A 19667-nucleotide genomic window follows, 5' to 3' on the forward strand; every position below is an offset into this window, starting at 1 on the left:
ACATACATACATACATACATACATACATACATACATACATACATACATACATACATACATACATACATACATACATACATACATACATACATACATACATACATACATACATACATACATACATACATACATACATACATACATACATACATACATACATACATACATACATACATACATACATACATACATACATACATACATACATACATACATACATACATACATACATACATACATACATACATACATACATACATACATACATACATACATACATACATACATACATACATACATACATACATACATACATACATACATACATACATACATACATACATACATACATACATACATACATGTGTGGATAGAAAGAACGTTATCTTGGAGAGCAAAAATGGGTATGTTCAAAGGAGTAGTTCCAACAACATTTTATGGTTACGAGGCATGGGCTAAATAGAGGGTTGTATGGAGGAGGGTGGATGTGTTGGAAATGAAATGTCTGAGGATTATATGTGGTGTGAGGTGGTTTGATGGGGTAGGTAATGAAAGGGTAAGAGATGTGTGGTAATAAAAAGTGTAGTTGAGAGAGCACAAGAGGGTGTGTTGAAACAGTTTGGACATATGGAGAGACTGAATGAGGAAAAATTGACAAAGGGGATTTATGTGTCAGAGGTGGAGGGAACAAGGAGAAATGGGAGACCAAATTGGAGGTGGAAGGAAGGTATGAAAAAGATTTCGAGCTACTGGGGCCCTGAACTTACAGGAGGGTGAGAGGCATGCAAGGAATAGAGTGAATTGGAACAATGTGGTATACCAGGGCCAAAGTGCTGTCAATGAACTGAACCAGGGAAAGTGAAATGTCTGAGGTAAACCATGGAAAGATATATGAGGCCTGGATGTGGATAGCAAGCTGTGGTTTTGGTGCATTACACATGATAGCTAGAGACTTAGTGTGAACCAATGTGGCCATAAATTTCTCACTTTGTGAGCCTCCACATCCCAAACATACCACATATATCATATTTTCATCCAACACATTCAGTAGTTCTTCAAAAACTCACTTTATCTTCTCTTCAACCCTTTTTTGCTTCTACCATTTCTCAAAATGGCTCCCTTCACTATTTGTTCTCTTATTCTCCTCATACTATTCCCTTCCTTCTAAATAATTTTCTTGTTCTCCCTGAAGTCTGCTGATGCTCTCGCACCTCAACTCTCATTCAGTCTTTTTCAGCCCCTGCTCCTTCCTCCTGGCCTCCTCTCACTTTCTCTTGTACATTTCCCAATCAGTCGCACTCCTTTCCTGCAAGTTGTCTATGTATCCCTCCTTTCTCTTGCACTGCAACTTAACTTCATCCCACCGCTCAATATCTTTTTTCTCTAACACCACAAACACTGTCATAATAAAATACCTGTCATGCCCTAGTTGCCACTTCCACACTGAAGATGATATTATTTTTTCTATTCACTTTTTCATTATACTTTGATGCTGTCTCCCATGTTAGTGAAGTAGTGCAAGGAAACAGACGAAAGAATGGCCCAAACCCACACACATACGCATGTATATACATAAACGCCCACACATGCACAAATACATACCTATACATTTCAACATATACATACATACATACATACATACATACATACATACATACATACATACATACATACATACATACATACATACATACATACATACATACATACATACATACATACATACATACATACATACATACATACATACATACATACATACATACATACATACATACATACATACATACATACATACATACATACATACATACATACATACATACATACATACATACATACATACATACATACATACATACATACATACATACATACATACATACATACATACATACATACATACATACATACATACATACATACATACATACATACATACATACATACATACATACATACATACATACATACATACATACATACATACATACATACATACATACATACATGTGTGGATAGAAAGAACGTTATCTTGGAGAGCAAAAATGGGTTATTACATCATAACCAACAGACTAAGCTGTTGTACTCAAAGGGTTAGTTTAGATACTGAACTCACCGTGAGCCAACATCTGTCATAGACGCCAGTGTCTGGAGCTGAGTTTGAGCATGACCACGAGCCTCAAGTGCTAAGTCCATGCCATGGATGACATCATGGTCACATGAAATATTCACCTGGGGGGAAAAAGCATTAATATGAATGTTACTGTTTGTTAGGTGTACATGGAAAACTTTCCAATACTTTTGCTAAAGTACATCTTAAAAGAGTATCAGCCATGATAAGAGGATTGATTATCACTTGTCAAAATATGGGTATATGATAAGCATCAGATATGTCCAGGCAAAATTACCATAAGTGAATATTACACCTAAAAATAGCTAAGATATCCTGGAGTGGATGGATTTCACAGAAGACACCAGATGATTATCCCTTAGTATAGATAGTTCCCTAGTAAATTGATGGCAATATGACAACACAATATTAACAATCTAATAATACTATATAGCAACTGTATTCAGGGAACTATCATAAGGCAATTCCGTTTTGAAGAATACAATGTCAAAATGCAAACAGTATACTGTCAAGCACAACAGACATGACATGAACAAAAGGTAACTTGCTTACATAATAAAGTGAGAAGAAACATACATAGGCAATGGACTCATGAAAATCACTTTAACCAGCTTGACACATGCACACTTACAGCCACATTCATTCACATGCTTACATTGAAATTCTTCAAAATTAATACGCTACTTTCCTGACTGATAATACACCAGCCACAGTTTTAAGCTGTCTCCAAACTAAATAACTGACTTTAGGCCCAGAGCAGAGATGGGTGTAAGCTGTGCCTGGACTGATACAGGAATGCAATGGTTCCAAAGACACCCTACACCTTGTGGTTCCAATGCTGGACATGAAGCTTCAGCAATCCTGCTCGGTATATCTGATGGAAAAATTCCTTCAGCCAAAGTGGAACTTATAAACGACAAGCAAAGCAATGCCATCCAACATCTAGCCAACAGTGATGCAAAGTACTGTGTGGGTCACCCTTGCTCATACCAAATATATAAGTGCTGACTCTGCATGAACACAATTTAATCTTTGATGTTTAGAATTCAATTTCACACAGTTGGCCACAATTAACAAGCATTCAAATATATATATATATTTTATTATTTTTTTTATTATACTTTGTCGCTGTCTCCCGCGTTTGCGAGGTAGCGCAAGGAAACAGACGAAAGAATGGCCCAAACCCACACACATACGCATGTATATACATAAACGCCCACACATGCACAAATACATACCTATACATTTCAACATATACATACATACATACATGTGTGGATAGAAAGAACGTTATCTTGGAGAGCAAAAATGGGTTATTACATCATAACCAACAGACTAAGCTGTTGTACTCAAAGGGTTAGTTTAGATACTGAACTCACCGTGAGCCAACATCTGTCATAGACGCCAGTGTCTGGAGCTGAGTTTGAGCATGACCACGAGCCTCAAGTGCTAAGTCCATGCCATGGATGACATCATGGTCACATGAAATATTCACCTGGGGGGAAAAAGCATTAATATGAATGTTACTGTTTGTTAGGTGTACATGGAAAACTTTCCAATACTTTTGCTAAAGTACATCTTAAAAGAGTATCAGCCATGATAAGAGGATTGATTATCACTTGTCAAAATATGGGTATATGATAAGCATCAGATATGTCCAGGCAAAATTACCATAAGTGAATATTACACCTAAAAATAGCTAAGATATCCTGGAGTGGATGGATTTCACAGAAGACACCAGATGATTATCCCTTAGCATAGATAGTTCCCTAGTAAATTGATGGCAATATGACAACACAATATTAACAATCTAATAATACTATATAGCAACTGTATTCAGGGAACTATCATAAGGCAATTCCGTTTTGAAGAATACAATGTCAAAATGCAAACAGTATACTGTCAAGCACAACAGACATGACATGAACAAAAGGTAACTTGCTTACATAATAAAGTGAGAAGAAACATACATAGGCAATGGACTCATGAAAATCACTTTAACCAGCTTGACACATGCACACTTACAGCCACATTCATTCACATGCTTACATTGAAATTCTTCAAAATTAATACGCTACTTTCCTGACTGATAATACACCAGCCACAGTTTTAAGCTGTCTCCAAACTAAATAACTGACTTTAGGCCCAGAGCAGAGATGGGTGTAAGCTGTGCCTGGACTGATACAGGAATGCAATGGTTCCAAAGACACCCTACACCTTGTGGTTCCAATGGCTGGACATGAAGCTTCAGCAATCCTGCTCGGTATATCTGATGGAAAAATTCCTTCAGCCAAAGTGGAACTTATAAACGACAAGCAAAGCAATGCCATCCAACATCTAGCCAACAGTGATGCAAAGTACTGTGTGGGTCACCCTTGCTCATACCAAATATATAAGTGCTGACTCTGCATGAACACAATTTAATCTTTGATGTTTAGAATTCAATTTCACACAGTTGGCCACAATTAACAAGCATTCAAATATATATATATATTTTGGAGGGTCCTCAGTAATCTGCTAATGACTACAGTGTTGATAAGCACCTTTTCTAGTGACTAGTCAAACCTGTGACACCCAATCCCACCCAAAATACCAGCTCCTGCTGCACTGATACCACTCTAAGGATTGCATTAAAAAAAAAAAAAAGTCCATGTAGCTTATACAAAAAGGACTGGCTAATTTAGTATGTTTTGTGTTTTTCCTAAAACAGGAATGGTTAAATCTCAATTCATGTAAATATCTTTTGTGCATCTTTTCATAAACAGAAAGAAAGAATGATTTTTTTTTGTGTGTGTGTGCACTAAGAAAAGCCAAAAGATCAGCTGCATACTGAAAGGTTAATGCTTTCAAAAACCATATGATATGTACTTGCTAATTAAAGTACTTAACAGTTGCCTATATAATTCACTAACTCCTAAAGCCTCCCACTCTGTTAAAAGTAGGACTTTCACTTATGAAGGTAAGCTAGAAAAATCACACAAAAAATTAACAAACATATAACAAAAAACAGGGGAACTCACCATGCATAAGTGTATGCAGTTGTAACTGATACTGACATTAATTGGCTAAAACATGATAATAGCTTGTAAAATGTTAAACTTATCAGTACAACTGTATCACTGATGTAGGTGTGAAAATCTGATGGTCACTAGTACTAAATGACAGAAAATGCCTAACATTGTCAAAAACCAACAATGAATATATGACATAATTGTAATAAAACCTCTAAAACCAACCATACACAAGTGGAGTATACAGTTGATGAGAGACAAGGTAGCCATGAAAGTGAGGACAAACTTTGCACATGGCCTGAAGAGGCTCAGGGTTGCTCCTGTGGCTAGCCAACCCACCAGTGTCGCTGCCAAGGCTGCACCAGCTGACAAAGACAAAGCAATAAATATCTTTGGAATGAAACCCTTCAAGTGAAAGAAATGAGGACTTAAAAGGAACAGAATTATCTGGATTAGTAACTCAGAATGGCTCAACAAAATGATTTTCAATATGATTTTTTTCAAGAATAAATAATGAGAAGAAACATCATGTAGTATGGACAAAATACAAAGCCGTGGAAATTTTATACGAAACTGTGAACAGGAAAAGCTTCCAACCCTAAACAGAATGGGGTCACTGAGTCTGGACTCGGAAACAGAAAAAAGTAGAAACTACATTTTAATGTAAAAGTCCTCTTAAAGCTGGACTATTTACTGACAATATATATATATCTATTTATTTACTTTTGCTTTGTCGCTGTCTCCCGTGTTTGAGAGGTAGCACAAGGAAACAGACGAAAGAAATGGCCCAACCCACCCACATACACATGTATATACATACACGTCCACACACGCAAATATACATACCTATACATCTCAATGTACACATATATATATACACACACAGACATATACATATATACACATGTACATAATTCATACTGTCTGCCTTTATTTATTCCCATCGCCACCTCGCCACACATGGAATAAAAACACCCTCTCCCTCATGTGTGCGAGGTAGCGCTAGGAAAAGACAACAAAGGCCACATTTGTTCACACTCAGTCTCTAGCTGTCATGTAATAATGCCCGAAACCACAGCTCCCTTTCCACATCCAGGCCCCACACAACTTTCCATGGTTTACCCCAGACGCTTCACATGCCCTGATTCAATCCATTGACAGCACGTCGACCCTGGTATACCACATCGATCCAATTCACTCTATTCCTTGCCCTCCTTTCACCCTCCTGCATGTTCAGGCCCCGATCACTCAAAATCTTTTTCACTCCATCTTTCCACCTCCAATTTGGTCTCCCACTTCTCCTCGTTCCCTCCACCTCCGACACATATATCCTCTTGGTCAATCTTTCCTCACTCATTCTCTCCATGTGCCCAAACCATTTCAAAACACCCCCCTCCTGTGCTCTCTCAACCACGCTCTTTTTATTTCCACACATCTCTCTTACCCTTACATTACTTACTCGATCAAACCACCTCACACCACATATTGTCCTCAAACATCTCATTTCCAGCACATCCACCTTCCTCCGCACAACTCTATCCATAGCCCATGCCTCGCAACCACATAATATTGTTGGAACCACCATTCCTTCAAACATACCCATTTTTGCTTTCTGAGATAATGTTCTCGACTTCCACACATTCTTCAAGGCTCCCAGGATTTTCGCCCCCTCCCCCACCCTATGATTCACTTCCGCTTCCATGGTTCCATCCGCTGCCAGATCTACTCCCAGATATCTAAAACACTTTACTTCCTCCAGTTATTCTCCATTCAAACTTACCTCCCAATTGACTTGACCCTCAACCCTACTGTACCTAATAACCTTGCTCTTATTCACATTTACTCTTAACTTTCTTCTTTTACACACTTTACCAAACTCAGTCACCAGCTCCTGCAGTTTCTCACACGAATCAGCCACCAGCGCTGTATCATCAGCGAACAACAACTGACTCACTTCCCAAGCTCTCTCATCCACAACAGACTGCATACTTGCCCCTCTTTCCAAAACTCTTGCATTCACCTCCCTAACAACCCCATCCATAAACAAATTAAACAACCATGGAGACATCACACACCCCTGCCGCAAACCTACATTCACTTTCCTCTCTTCCTACAAGTACACATGCCTTATATCCTCGATAAAAACTTTTCACTGCTTCTAACAACTTGCCTCCCACACCATATATTCTTAGTACCTTCCACAGAGCATCTCTATCAACTCTATCATATGCCTTCTCCAGATCGATAAATAGATACCAATGAAATATTTTTGCCTCGCTGTGATTTGAAGACACTGATATTCTTTCCATTTACTAAATCTGGTGGCAGTTTATTTAAATATTCTGCAACTGTACAGCTGGAAATTTTTGCTCACAATGCTATCACATCTTTTTAACTTCATACTCCTATTTGCATCTTTGAAGAATGTGGCTTTGGCTTAATATCATTATCACACCCTCAGAGTCAAACATGTATATGTAACCCTTTCTTGTATGCATTTTCACATACCTCAAGACCTCATGCTCAAGATACAATTTCCAAACTGAAGGCATGGAACACTTACTCATCATTTATCCAGAGTTCACACTACAAAGGTACACACAGCATAACCCTATTTCATGACCTGTGGTCCTGTCCAATGGATGAGACTGGCTTCCTGAGTGCTACAGGAGCCCCATTGAAAGGATTCCTGGGACACGAATGTATATAATGTATCATATGATTTCTAGAGGAGATTTTTCTAATCTTAAAGCAAACCTCAAAGATTATCAACGGGTCTGTTTGAATACAATACACAATCCACAAGGGTACAGTTCTCCAGAAAACATGGAAAGTATTCATATGATTTGGCACAACATGGTAAAGCTCTATAATAGAAATATCTTACCTATATACTGATTCGCCTGGGTTGCAGACATCTTAAATTGGTGCTCTAGAAATTTAGGCTTGAAGGTGATGTAACCAAAGAAGGCAAACCAGAAGAACAACTGGTTGATGGTTATCAGGATGAAAACCTTATTGCTTAAGACCCGCCACATGCTCCCACACATGCCTGTAACAAAGATGAACAAGAAAGACCATCATGGTAGGAGAAAAAGGTGAAATAAACACTAAAGAATGAGAAGTGCATCACCCACAGGTGGTCTGACATATAGAATAACTTAATAGATGACACTAAGCATCAAAAAAATTAAAGGTAGAAGATAATGATAAGTTATCATCAGTGAAGGAAAGATATGAATGGAAGAGCAATTATAGGAATATGGAAAGTTTGATTAATTATGAAGGGGAGGAAAGACATTCTAAAATAAAATGGAAAAAGACTGGAGAGCTTTGATTTATCTGGTGTGCATAAATTATACCAAAATGCTATTAAATTTCTTTTTAACAAAAGTAACAAAAGAAGTGTATGAAGTTACTTGATGGCATGAATGAGTAGGGTGTAATAAGTATGGGGGAGAAGTAGGACTAAGTAATGTCACCAGTAATGTTTAATGTTTTTCTGCTCAGGTATTACAAGAGATAACAGTAGCATGGGGAGACTACACTGTAAAGCAAAACCATAGTAGCTTATCAAACCTAAGAATGACCTTTCCTGTTTCTTTGTTGAAGATTCAAGAGCCTGCTGAATTTCCTCAATCTTACCATCTGTGCACTGGCAATACCACAATCTAATAAGATTCATGTCTTGGCATGGCACTGGAGACAGTGGAAAACTTTATCTAAAATACATGAATCTTCCCATAGGGCAAGGATGGCCAACTGGTGGCTCTACAGTTGTATGCAGTTCATCAGACGCAAATATGTGGCACTTGAATTTATCAGAAATAGAAATGGGAAGATGTGGGGCCTGGATAGGGATCTGTGGTTTTGGTGCATTACACATGACAGATAGAGACTGGATGTGAGCGATTGTGGCCTTTTTGTCTGTTTTTCTGGCACTACCTCATGGGAGTGGAGGGCAGCGACGCTGCTTCCTGTGGGGCAGGGTGGCGCTGGGAATGGATTAAAGGCAAGCAAGTATGAATGTGTACATGAGTATATATGTCTATGTGTGTGTATATGTATGTATATGTGTACATGTTGATGTACATGTATGAGCATTTATGTATATACATGTGTACATGAGTGGATAGGTCGCTCTTCGTTTGTTTCCTGACGCCACCTCGCTGATGCAAGAAACAGTGATTAAGTACAATAAATATAAATATATATCAACAACACAAACGATATTTACTATTCAAAATGAGAGAATCTCTCTTCATGGTTCTCAGCAAGATAGCCATGCTTGGCATTGGCTTCACACATTCTGTTCCTGTCTCGTCATGCAATTTGTACCTTCACTTGTGAGAGTCAGTCACTCAGCTGAGACTCACATGGTGGAGTGGAGTGTTATAAACATGGAATCACAGCTTACTGATTATTACTGTGTTGTAGTGGACATGTTTATGTAATCTACACACTAATTCAAACACTTAAAGGGAAATGCAATCAAAAGAGATGATAAACAGATGAAAAACAGTGTTTTCAAAATGAGTGGGAAGGTAAGTACTTTTTTACTGAACATAATGGCATTGGCCATGAGTCTGCTTTGTCAGATGTGCACATTACAATTCAAATCTTCAAACTTACAGTACCATTTGACTTCATAACATGTAACTACTGATAAACAATTCCTTCAGGTTTTTCAACGTTGCATGTCAATGGTAAAATCATTATAAACACAAATGGATGAGCAACCTTAGGTTTATGCCAGTTTTATCAGCTCAACACACACAGAGAAACATTAGCCTCCTATCATTTAGTATGGGACAAAACATGTGCAAAAAAAAGTCCAACTCTGAAAGTGATTTTGTTTAGATATGCTTCAACTACATGATTTCAATTCTAGTACTAGAGAGCAGGAATTTACAGAAAAAAAATTCAGATCTGCAATTATCACACCACACCAGTGAACATAATTTCAGATGTAAACAGTGAAACTGAATTTTTCAAAAATTAAGCTGTGATTATTTGAGTGTAACACTGGATGAGCTATGTGATATACAAGATGAAACACAACTATTATATTTTGTCTGTATGTGTCTGATGACCTTGACGTGAGAGATCTCATGGATATTGTGTCAGTGAAGGAAAGAGCTCATGGACAAAATGTGATGAGGTAAAGATGGTGGTAGTTGCATAGAACAATGTGCCTTTACAAAAGCTCATTGCCATAGCAACAAACGGCAATCTGTCTTTGTGCAGATCAGTGAATGGATTAACTGAAATTTGTAAATTTGATGCAAGGTTTCCTGAATTTTGAACATTCATCATGTCATGAAAACTGTGATGGATATTAAGAATTTTGTTGGGACAAATGCACTAAATCACAGAGTTTCAAAATTTGATGAGAGAAGCAGGTGAAGAAACTTTTCCAACTGATATACTACTTGCACTGTTCAGTTTGAAGGCTTTCAAGAGGTAACTTTTTTTTTTAAGCTAGTGGAGCTGGTGAGATCTTTTCTAAATTGAAAAATATAAAATTGACATGTGTGTTACATCATTCCAAGTGAGCGTAATATTTCTTGAGCATATCAGTGTGAAACCTCTTTCCCTGCCCTCCCATTCTGATGACATAACAAGAAGACTAAGATCTTCTGAATAACCTCATACAGACCTTTTCACTAAGCTATAAGTACTACCAAAACAAGCTTTTCATCAAGCTATATGTTTTGCGATAACTAGCAGGAATAGACCCTGCAGGCCTCACCTGCTCATACCTGTAGAGGACTGGGGTGCCAGTGACCAATTGGCCAGTGAACTTTGGACTCAGACTTAATCTACACAAGTATTCCAAAAGAAACAAACCTTTGTTTTCTTTTACTGGAGAACAGCACACTGACATACTGCCCAGTGGTACAGCAACTCACCCCTGCCATATTTCCTCTTCATACTTCCCATATTGAGAGCACAATCTTCCTACTGAACAATGACATGCATTCTTGAAACATATTTCTCAAGCAATCAGTTTTTATCCTGACAAAGAAATGAATAAGTTTTCATTGAAGATAGAAGAGGTGGTGAAAACCATAAGATGAAGTGCGGCAAAGTGGCTGGAGTGGTTGGTATTGCAGTTGCATTTCTTAAGATAGGGGGTGATTGTATAGGTGATTAGACAGAAAGGATTTTTCATTGTTTGCAAGGCTCATAGTGAGGTGCCTGAAGATTTGTGGAATTCCTGCATGGTACCAATCTATAAAGGAAAGATGACCAAAGTATGTTCAAATTAGAGATATACGCTTATAATCTGTGTGATCATATTATTATTCATATCAAACATGTATGTTAAATTACATGCAGAATTGTGATATCAGATAACTTTTTGACTGAGGAAAGTCTCACAAACAAAAAAGGCATATAATTTGGTTTCTATCATAAATTCTAGATATTCAAAGCTAATAAATAAAAAATCTAGTTAAATATGCAGGAAACAAACATTTTACTGCCATTCCATTTGCACCACACAGAAATCTTGCAGGGAAGGTACAGAATTAACGTCTCACTACATTATCCTTTCCAATCCTCAAATCTAAATTTTCTCAATGTTTAAAAAACATATTCAACCTTCCAATTGCAAATTCTTACTACAATGAAAATACAACTCCAGAAATATTTTTGCAGCCATTTCAGCACAATGTGCCACTGTTTATGTTCTATCATCCATTTCACCTACACCAAAATGTTATTTACTAATCATTATTATCAATCATATTACACAATAAATCCTTTCTTGCAAAAATCTAAGTAATCTATTGTTTTACAGCAAAACTATAAAAGTCTGTAAAATTAGTGGCTACACCAGTAAGACACAATGTTGTCAAGGTCTGATGGGTGCTAACACACTGCCTCCACTTTTGCTAAAAACCTATCCCTGCTTAACCTTGATTAACTTTTGATGATGAAATAGTCAAAGTCCATAAAATCACTATTCACATGATCTGAGAACAGATCATAGTCGTCAAATGATTCAGGACCACATTCTGCCTGGTCCTCTCACTCTAGCTAATCATCATGCACTGCCATGTCAAGCATTAAGGGACTAAAATGAGCAAATTCAAGCAGCATTATAAAACATATAGCTGTGTGTTTGTATATGAAATGATACATCACTCTGAAGATTTTAAAACTGTATGTATAGAAGACACTCTTGCTATGTGACAACTTGCACTTCTTTCTATGTCTTTGTCTACTCGTCTATGTCCATAGATCTATACATCTGCCTGTTTGCTTGTTTGTTTATTTGTTCATCTGCCTTTCTACATCTCTTTCTTCCATCATCCTCTGATACAAAAAGCCATATATATATCCCTACCTTTACAGCCCCTGGATTTTGCAGGTCGAAGGGTCTTGGTGAATGCATTCATTGCTTCCCTCCCCTTCTCAGCAGCTGCATACAGGTCTGCCAGCACCCTCTGCCTTGCTCCTGGTAGAGTGCGTGGCATGAGTACCAACGACCAAGTGATCACCAGCAAGGAGGAACCAATCACCAGGTATCCTGGAGAAAGAATATATGTGTCCTGGATTTCAGAATATAGCAAGTTTTCTCAATCGTGGAAAAGTCAGAGACTGATGAAGAGGGAAAAAGAAAAGAGAGAAAAGTGATAAAAATTCAAAAAGAAAATGAAAGATAAGGAATGAAAGCCAAATTTGCATAAACAATAAAATCTCTGCCACATTCTAGTGCAGCACACTGTTCTTACTATCTATAATAAGCCAACCAACAAACAAAACCACTTTACATCTCTAGTATAATCCTTCTGCATCATCATTTACAGTTTTTCTCCTTCCTGACTTACCTATCCACCAGGCCCCTACCCACCTGGGGTGCTGGGGGTTGAGGTGAGGGGCATGAGATGGGGAGACCCAGTGAGAGAGGGACCAAGCTGCCAAGGAGTAACCACACACTGGGCCCAGTATCCTCAAACTTCCTGACACAGCTGATTACCCAAAGAAATGAGAAAATAAAGTCAAAAGCATGCTTGGAACACAGATAATTAGCTATAGCGAGTCAAAAATATGTTTTTGACACGCTACTAGCAGATACACTTACCATTTATTTGAGTGGCCCAAATGAATAATGGACTTCAAAATCGCATGTTAAGGATATGTTGCTCATGAAAAAAATCATACTTATGATGCAAGCAACTAATATAACGAGTCTGACATATTTCAGACAAAGTTCATGAAGATAATGAGTTAAAGAGAAGTCTTACAGACAACTAATGCCAATATGTAAGAGACAATATCTAATACAGAAGTGGTAAAGGATGTATGGATCAGGTGTTTTCTTTGAAGAATGTGGGTGAGAAATACTTAGAGAAAGATGGATTTGTATGCAGCATTTATGGATCTGAAGAAGGAATATGATAAGGTGGATAGAGATGCTTTGTGGAAGGTCTTAAGAGTATATGATGTGGGAGATAGACTGCTAGAAGCAGTGAAAAGTTCTTATCAAGGGTGTACGGCATGTGTTGCGAGTGGGAAGAGAGGAGAGGAGTGGTTCCCAGTGAAGGTCAGTCTATGACAGGGATGTGTGGTCTAAATGATTCTTTAATTTGTTTATGGATGAGGTGGTTAGGGAGGTAAATGCAAGAGTTTTGGAGAGAGGGGCGAGTATGCAGTCTGTTGGGGATGAGAGGGTCTGGGAAGTGAGTCAGTTGCTGTTTGCAGATGATACAGCACTGGCGGCTGATTCAAGTGAGAAACTGCAAAAGGTGGTGACTGAGTTTGGAAATGTATATGAAAGGAGAAGGTTGAGAGTAAATGTGAATAAGAGCAAGGTTATTAGGTTCAGCAGGGTTGAGGGACAAAGTTAGTTGGGATGTGAGTTTGAATGGACAGGAGGAAGTGAAGTGTTTAGATATCTGGGAGTGGACTTAGCAGTGAATGGAACCATGGAAGTGGAAGTGAGTCATAGGGTGGAAGAGGGGAAAAGGTTCAGAGAGCGATGAAGAATGTGTGGAAAGAGAAAACATTATCTCTGAGTGCAAAAATGGGTATGTTTGAAGGAATAGTAGTTCCAACAGTATTATATGGTTGTGAGGTATGGACTATAGATAGGGTCATACGGAGGAGTTGGAAATAAAATGTCTAAGGACATTATTTGGAGTGAGGTGGTTTGACCAAGTAAGTAATGAAAGGGTAAGAGAGATGTGTAGTAATCAACAGACTGTGGTTGAGAGAGTAGAAGAGGGTGTGTTGAACTGGTCTGGACATATGAAAAGAATGAGTGAGGAAAGGCTGACAAAGAGGATATATGTGTCAGAGGTGGCGGGAACAATAGGAGGTGGAAGGTTGAAGTGAAAAAGATTTTGAGTGGCTGGGCCTGAACAAGCAGGAGGGTAAGAGGCATGCAAGGAATAGAGTGAATTGGAACAATGTGGTATACCAGGGTTGATGTGCTGTCAATGGACCAAATTAGGACATGTGAAATGTCTGGGGTAAACCATGAATGCTGAGAGGGAGTTGTGGTTTCGGTGCATTACACATGACAGCTAGAGATGGAGTGTTAACTAACGTGACCATTTTTGTCTGTTTGCCTGGCACTATCTCACTGAAGAAGAGGGGTGGCAATGCTGTTTCCTGTGGGGTAGGGTAGCACCAGAAATGATGGATGATGGCAAGCAAGTATGAAATGTACATGAGTATACATATGTATATGTCTGTGTATGTGTATGTTTATGTATGAATATGTGTATGTGTTGATATGTTAAGGTGTATATATATGTGTCTATGAGTGGATGGGCAACACAGGAAATGGCAATCAAGTACCATAAATCAATAATAAATAAATATCTGGGAGTGGATCTGTCAGCGGATGGAACCATGGAAGCGGAAGTGGATCATAGGGTGGGGGAGGGGGCGAAAATTTTGGGAGCCTTGAAAAATGTGTGGAAGTCGAGAACATTATCCCGGAAAGCAAAAATGGGTATGTTTGAAGGAATAGTAGTTCCAACAATGTTGTATGGTTGCGAGGCGTGGGCTATGGATAGAGTTGTGCGTAGGAGGATGGATGTGCTGGAAATGAGATGTTTGAGGACAATGTGTGGTGTGAGGTGGTTTGATCGAGTAAGTAACGTAAGGGTAAGAGAGATGTGTGGAAATAAAAAGAGCGTGGTTGAGAGAGCAGAAGAGGGTGTTTTGAAGTGGTTTGGGCACATGGAGAGAATGAGTGAGGAAAGATTGACCAAGAGGATATATGTGTCGGAGGTGGAGGGAACGAGGAGAAGAGGGAGACCAAATTGGAGGTGGAAAGATGGAGTGAAAAGGATTTTGTGTGATCGGGGCCTGAACATGCAGGAGGGTGAAAGGAGGGCAAGGAATAGAGTGAATTGGAGCGATGTGGTATACAGGGGTTGACGTGCTGTCAGTGGATTGAATCAAGGCATGTGAAGCGTCTGGGGTAAACCATGGAAAGCTGTGTAGGTATGAATATTTGCGTGTGTGGACGTGTGTATGTACATGTGTATGGGGGGGGGGGGGTTGGGCCATTTCTTTCGTCTGTTTCCTTGCGCTACCTCGCAAACGCGGGAGACAGCGACAAAGTATAAAAAAAAAAAAAAAAAAAAAAAAAAAAAATAAAATAAAATCAAGTAATGAAAATGTAGAAAACTCAATTCTATTGCCAATATTTGCAGTGAACATATAGTTTTAGCAGCACTTAGTTAATTATTAACTTCAACTTGGTATAACCTTAAAAAAAGTTATACTCTTAATGGATAAAAGCAAGCATTTAACAGCAACTTCAGCTAAAGTTAATATATGCAAAAGAAGGGGCAGATGTCTTCATACACCAATAAAGAATAATGTGGCAAAAGAGCTTGTTAAAACTTTGACACACTAACCTAGAAAGAAAGGAACCTTTTTCTTGCTTACAGCCTCATCAAGGTAACTGTAACCAATAGTGTAGTAAAGCAAGGATGCAAATCCTGCCAGCATCTGAAAACACAAAAATGATGACATGATATTTCATTAACCTTATATATATATATATATATATATATATATATATATATATATATATATATATATATATATATATATATATATATCCTATTCCTATTCAAACTATTGTACATGATGAAAAAATGTAAGACAGTAGACTCAGGAAATGTTATGCACAATGTACAATCCGTTACCTAAATATTCTTGGGCATGTTAGTGGAAGTGTGAGAAAAGTGGAATTCTATAAGGTGGTGGCAATGTGTACTGTGGTGTGGTGTGGTGGAAATGTATACCTACACAGTGGAGATGGCAAAGTTTATATGCAGAATGGAGTGGTGGCTGTATGTATTGTGAATTGAAATGGTAGCAGTTTTTAACTGCAGAATGAAGTGATGGCAATGTGTATTGTGGAGATGAGTGGTAGCAATGTGTAAATGTTGATTGGAGTTGTGAAAGTGTGTACTGCAGAGTGGAATGATGGCAATATGTACCATGAAGTAGAGTGGTGGCACCACCAATGTGTAACTGTAGAGAGGAGTGGTACCAGTGTGTACTGTAGACTAGTGTGGTATTACTGTGTACTGTGAAGTGGAGTGGAAATAATGTGTACACTGTACAGTCGAGTGGTGGCAGTGTGTACTAAGTAATGGAGTTTTGGCAATGTGAGACTGTACATTAGAGTTTAGGTAGTGTGTATTATAAAAAGAAGTGGTGGTAATGTGTCCTGTGGAATGAAGTGGTGGAGTTGTGAAAGTGCATACTGTAAGGTGGAGTTATGGCACTGTGTGTTCTACAGTTGAGCAGTGGAAACATGTACTACAGTGGAGTGGTCGAAGTATGTACTGTAGATTGGAATAATAGCTGTGTTTAACGTAGAGTGGAGAGGTGACTAGCATTTACTGCGGGTGTAGTGGTGTGATGGGAAAGTACTACTGTAGAGTGGGATGGTGACAATGTATAATAGTTGAGTGGAGTGGTTATGTGTAATTGTATGGTGGATTGGTGGCACTGTGTGACTGTAGAGTGGAGTGGTGGCAACATGTAACTGTAGAGTGGAGAGGTGGCAGTGTGTACTGTGGAAATGAGTGGTGACAATATGTAACGGCAGAGTGGAGTGGTGGCAAAGTGTAATCCTAGGGTGGAGTGGTGGCAACGTGTAACTGTTCAGAAGAGGTGGCTGTGTGTACTGTGGAGTGGTGGCAATGCGTAACAGTAGAGTAATGTGGAAGTATGCATTATAGTGGAATGGTGGAAGTGTTTCCTGTTGAGTGGGGTGGTGGCAGCGAATACTGCAGAGGGGAGTGGTAGCAATGTGTACTGTACAGTGGAGTGGAAGTGGTAAATATTGTGGGATAAAGTGGTCTGTGGTACTGGGAAGAGTGAAGGTATGTACCGTGGAGCAGAGTGGTGGCGGTGTGGACAGTTGGCTGGAGTGATGGCAGTGTGGAGGTATGTACTATTGGGTGGAGCAGTGGTGGTGCGCACTGTGGAACGGAGTGGTGTTGGTGTATACAGTATAATGGAGTGGTTGCAGTGTGTAATGACATGGTGGTAATATGTAACTGTACAGTGGAGTGGTGGCAGGTTGTAAATGTGGGACGGAGTAATGGCGTCGGTGGCGTGTAATTTGGGTGGAATGATGGTGTTTTGTATTGTAGAATGGAACGGTGGCAGTGTGTATTTTGGGGTGAGCTGTTAGTTGTGCGCACTGAAGAGTGTAGTAGTGGGCTGCGGGTTGAGAGGAGGTGGTAAAGTGGTAAAGGTAGCACTTACGGTAGTGTGGGCTCCATTGCATGTCAGGAGGAGGTATGGAGGCAGTGTGGGGATGGTATGGATTTGGCATTTGTAAGGTGAAGTGAGGGTAATAATATCAGTTTATATTATACCTGCTGGGGTAGTGTGGGGTAGTGAGTAATTAGGATAGGAAATGACGTGTGGAGAAAACGAGGGTGAGTGCGAGAGTACTTTGTGGGTGGTAGTATAGTGGTTTGCATTGTGCGTAGAGAGTGGGAGGGAGGCGTTAGCTGGTCAAGGAATGATCAGTTGGTCACCTGAGAAAGGAGTTGGAGGGTAACTACTGTGTATTGCTCCAACCCAATAGCCGCTGTGTTGGAGTCACAGGACAAACTGCTGTTGTCGGATCCTCCACACAACTCTGGAAATATGACTTACTGTTAGAAACACGGACAGACGGACAAACATGCGTATATGTACAATTTCGAGAAATCCGAAATGCAAAACCTTTTCTTTAAAATTATCTACGGTTTTTCAGCTGTGTTCCCGCCGCATCCTATACTTGAGTTAAGCTGTGGAAGTAGTTAGGGCGACTGTTATGTTATTTCTATATGCACTATCGTCACTGAGATCCCTGTAGCTTGAATGGCATTCTCTAATGATCTAATACGTAAATCTAAACAACGATCAACCCCAGTTAACTGACAGATATTCGATTTCAAAAGAAGCAATTTTTTTCTTGAAGCAAAAATATATTTAACTTTACTATCGAGATCTAAAAACCAACACATACTATCAGAACGTTTTAAACGACTAAAATTTTTTTATTCTTAGTTCAAAGAACTGGTAAATTTTAAGTTATAACTGTATGAACGAGTTTTAAAAACTAAATACAGTTGTTATTCTTTAGTGATAGAAGAATGAATCAACACGAAAAACAACGGAACAATTCTTATACAATTTCAGTTTATATATGTATATCTCAAACCAACGTACCAGGCCTTTTCGAATACAAGTTTGCCTCCCAATTGACCATTCCGGGACAAGGCAACGAAAAACCATATGGTGAGCCTGGCAACCGTTAATCAAGCAATATGTGCGTGTCTTGTATACTGAATACATAGACAAAGCCCACATCAGTAACCTAACCCATATCTGAACCCATTTCCATGTATACGGTCACTAATCCATTCTCTATTATGGTTGTATCTATAAGCAGCCAGCCACTGTAACTTAACCTCATATTCACGTATACATTTATACCGACTAAGGTCTGCATCATTCCCTCGTTAGGTACCTGAGTGCCTTTGTTACCATCGGTTTATGTTGTGCATTTGCCTTTTACTTACCTATACCGTCATAAGATGACTGTCTACACCCGTCTTGAGATGGCTCAACCTACATGTCCTTAGTGGGTTCAACGCGTCCGAAGATGGTTCTCTGTCTATCACGTCCTAAGATGCCTGTCTACTACGTCTTAGAGGGACTGTCTACCACGTCTAAAGATACATTTAGGAGGCCCATATCATCTAAATACTTCCTCTGATAACTATACTAGAGTGATTGCTTGTCTTCCCCCCCCCCCATTAGGTGAACTTGCTTGTTTACCACTTATAACGAACTGCTTTCGTCACTGTCCCAGAATGACTTTAATGACCCTGATCGTTAAGCTCGTTGTACAATGAGTTTACTCATCGACCACGTCCAAAAATTACCTTGTCTGTCAATCCTACCTGCAGAATATTGTTTTTCCAAGCCCTATGATGACTTTGTTTACCCTTTCCTACGACAAAATCCGTTTA

The 19667-nt window shown here is 39.0% G+C and overlaps 1 protein-coding gene across 1 annotated transcript in view; it reads right to left on the reverse strand.

Moving 5' to 3' along the window:
• The window catches only part of LOC139759455 (solute carrier organic anion transporter family member 4C1-like), a 74828-nt gene that overhangs the window by 41195 nt on the left and 13966 nt on the right, over positions 1-19667 (reverse strand). The window contains exons 5-11 of the mRNA XM_071681602.1: positions 18183-18286; positions 16032-16125; positions 12984-13124; positions 12500-12682; positions 8033-8197; positions 5371-5510; positions 3514-3629 (exon numbers count right to left, since the gene is read on the reverse strand). Coding sequence (XP_071537703.1) covers positions 3514-3629; positions 5371-5510; positions 8033-8197; positions 12500-12682; positions 12984-13124; positions 16032-16125; positions 18183-18286 — 943 coding nt within the window. The remainder of the gene's footprint in view (positions 1-3513; positions 3630-5370; positions 5511-8032; positions 8198-12499; positions 12683-12983; positions 13125-16031; positions 16126-18182; positions 18287-19667) is intronic.

The sequence above is a fragment of the Panulirus ornatus genome, chromosome 33, assembly GCF_036320965.1.
Source record: "Panulirus ornatus isolate Po-2019 chromosome 33, ASM3632096v1, whole genome shotgun sequence".
Lineage (NCBI taxonomy): Eukaryota > Metazoa > Arthropoda > Malacostraca > Decapoda > Palinuridae > Panulirus > Panulirus ornatus.